Source organism: Kogia breviceps, chromosome 8, assembly GCF_026419965.1.
Source record: "Kogia breviceps isolate mKogBre1 chromosome 8, mKogBre1 haplotype 1, whole genome shotgun sequence".
NCBI classification, from domain to species: Eukaryota; Metazoa; Chordata; class Mammalia; order Artiodactyla; family Physeteridae; genus Kogia; species Kogia breviceps.
In genome coordinates, this window is record NC_081317.1 from 111695449 (window position 1) to 111698109 (window position 2661).

Consider the following 2661-nt stretch of genomic DNA (forward strand, 5'->3'; position numbering starts at 1 on the left):
AATGGGAAGGGGCTTTGGTACTGAAAAGCTGTAACTTAAAAACTGGTACACCACCCAAGTACTATGCCTTTTTTCTAGAAATATAAAGAAATACATTTCAGGAAAAATAAGATTTCTAATTGCTTAAAATAAAGAAGAATAAGTAGAAACATTGTAGGAGTTACCTTTTTTAATGCATATCTATTCAGATACATTTTTGGGTACTAATTGTTTTTATTTCCCATGTTGAGTCTGAGCCTTTTGCTTGGGTTTTTCAGGTTGAGACTGAACTTCTTCCTTTTTTTCCTTAGTTTTTTTCCTCTTACAGAGCAATAGAAGACAACATAGTAGAATTAACAACAAAATAAGGAATGGTAGGGCCAGGTAAATCTTCTTTATCTTTTTTCTCTTAGGGGGTGGGCCACTGTCAACACTACCTCCATTGCCTTGTTTTAGGCAGTTGGGAGGGTCCCACTTACAGTTGCAATGGCAGTGATGTTTATTGTTGCAGATCCCCCTCATGTTACAGAACTTAGGTGAGCAATTACTATCCAAGCGAGAGAGATGAACACACTTCCTTCCAATGCAAACATGTTCTGGGCCACACTCTGTGCCATCTTTCACTTCACCAATGTCAGGTATGGTCATCCCCATGTGGTAGTCTGTACCCCAGCAGGTGGTGTTGTTGAAGCGAGTCCCATGCACAGTAGAATGCTCTGTCAGAAGGGGAATTTTTGCCACGTTATCGCACTGAATTCTCCCACACAAGCTGTCCAACATACTGCATTTTAGATATGTAGGGCCTTCGACGCCACAGTTACCAAAACGATCACCTTGGGTGTTTACTTGTTTGTAGCAACTGTCGTTTGCATTTTTTGCCTTTTGGCCGAAAATCTGCCTACACTGTGCGTTGCGGTCGTTACATCTCTTTTCATAGCAGTAGGCATTGTCATTACAGGGAATTCCATCCTCTACATATACATCGTCTGGGCACATATGGGATGATCCATTGCACCACTCTGGAAGATCACATTCATTGACCTCCTTTCTACATATTTCTCCTGATGGTAAGAACTTGCAGTCCTTGCAACAAAGCCCAAAAGCACAAGTAGACCCAAAACTCAGACTGCAGTTTGTCAGACAACAGGCATCTTTTGAACAATGCTGAAAAGATCCACAGTCACACTCTTCTCCTTCTTCAACAACACCATTTCCACAGCGCTTCCTTGAAAACATGTCCTTTGTGTATACAGTGTACTGCAAACATTTTGCCTGCTGTACAGAATATCCCCAAAAATAAGAATAACTACAGTTGCTAAACTGGGCTATCGGTGGGTTGTCATAACGCATTATACATCTATAATAACCTGCAGAACACACACACACTACACTATCATGAAACATACCCAAATTATGACCTATATGATGTGCTACTGCAATTCCAATAATGGCCAAGGCTTTGTTTGCAAAAGTAACAACTGCACAACTAAAGTGTGATCTACACATTCCTGCAACATAGCCTAAACCACTTAATCCTCTCAAGGTCTTGTTTATAAAAAGATGTACAGTATCATGTGCCATGCGGGCATCAATGGTATTAGCCTTCCAATGGCAAAAATCTCTCAGAGACCTCTTTACAGCATCCACTTCAACCTCGTTTCTTTTAGTCCAGATCTCCATACCAAACAATAACACCTTCATACCCATTACCTGATAAATGGAATCCACTATATTTACAATAAGAAATACATCCTCCTGCAACTTTGAGACATTCCTTTTAAAATGATTATATAGAGTATTGTCCACCACCAGTGCAATTTCAACGAAGAATGAGTGGATCCACCAGCCATCATAATGACTTTGTTTCAGAGTAAAATTATCAATCTCTTGAAACTCAAATTGGTGTACAATTTCCTCTTGCATAAAACCAGATTTCATGTTTTGGAATTGGGTCTCCTCACTGTCCATTTTATATACGAGGTGTTCAAATTTGGTAGAGAAAATCATGGGCTTAATTTCATAAACAACATCATTTATCTGTAATAATCCTCGAAAGCCACCAGAACAGGTACTGAGGGCAACAAGGGATTCTGGGTCTCCCTCCACATAACCATGATAGTAGCAGTCATTCTGGACAAAAGGCTGGTCCTTCAGGAGAGCACCCTGGTCTGAGTAGGTGAACACTGGAAGGTGTCTGGACAGCAAATGCTTCTTGATATTCATGTGGAGAATGTGTCTCTGGCCCCCAAAATGCAGGCTGTAAGAGAACCGGCCTGGAGACTTCATGCTTCTGCCAGTGTGTGTTACCTTCAAGGGAATCACCACTTCTGGAGGACTGTGATATTGGGGGTGCTCAGCCCAGGTGTGTCCTGAAAAAGACAGAAACACCCCAAGCCAGTGTAGCAAGAGTGTGATCCTCATGTAGTACAGGGCTTTAATCACAGTCATTATGAAGCTACCATTATTGGTCCAGAGAAGAAGGCAGGCAGGGTTGGGAGTCACAGATGGTCTGGCTCCTTATTCTGAGCTGCTTAGTGTACAGAGCTTATCATTAAGTATTTGTCTTCTGGCAGAGTTGAACCATTACAGCATAAGCCCTACAAGTAAAACAAAATATAACGTATGGATGGGGGTGATTAGAAAAGGGCCTAATAGGGAGAAAGAGAAAGGCATACAACAAAA

The 2661-nt window shown here is 41.3% G+C and overlaps 1 protein-coding gene across 1 annotated transcript; it reads right to left on the reverse strand.

Annotated features, from left to right (window-relative positions):
- Positions 1-213: 213 nt before the first annotated feature.
- ADAM29 (ADAM metallopeptidase domain 29) lies at positions 214-2400 on the reverse strand. The gene has a single exon (XM_059071040.1). The coding sequence runs from the start codon at positions 2398-2400 to the stop codon at positions 214-216; it is 2187 nt and encodes a 728-aa protein (XP_058927023.1).
- Between the last annotated feature and the right edge of the window lie 261 nt (positions 2401-2661).

What these genes read in the sequence shown, in the direction of transcription:
- ADAM29 (XM_059071040.1), bottom strand. Translation starts at nt 2,400, where the DNA reads ATGAGGATCACACTCTTGCTACACTGGCTTGGGGTGTTTCTGTCTTTT.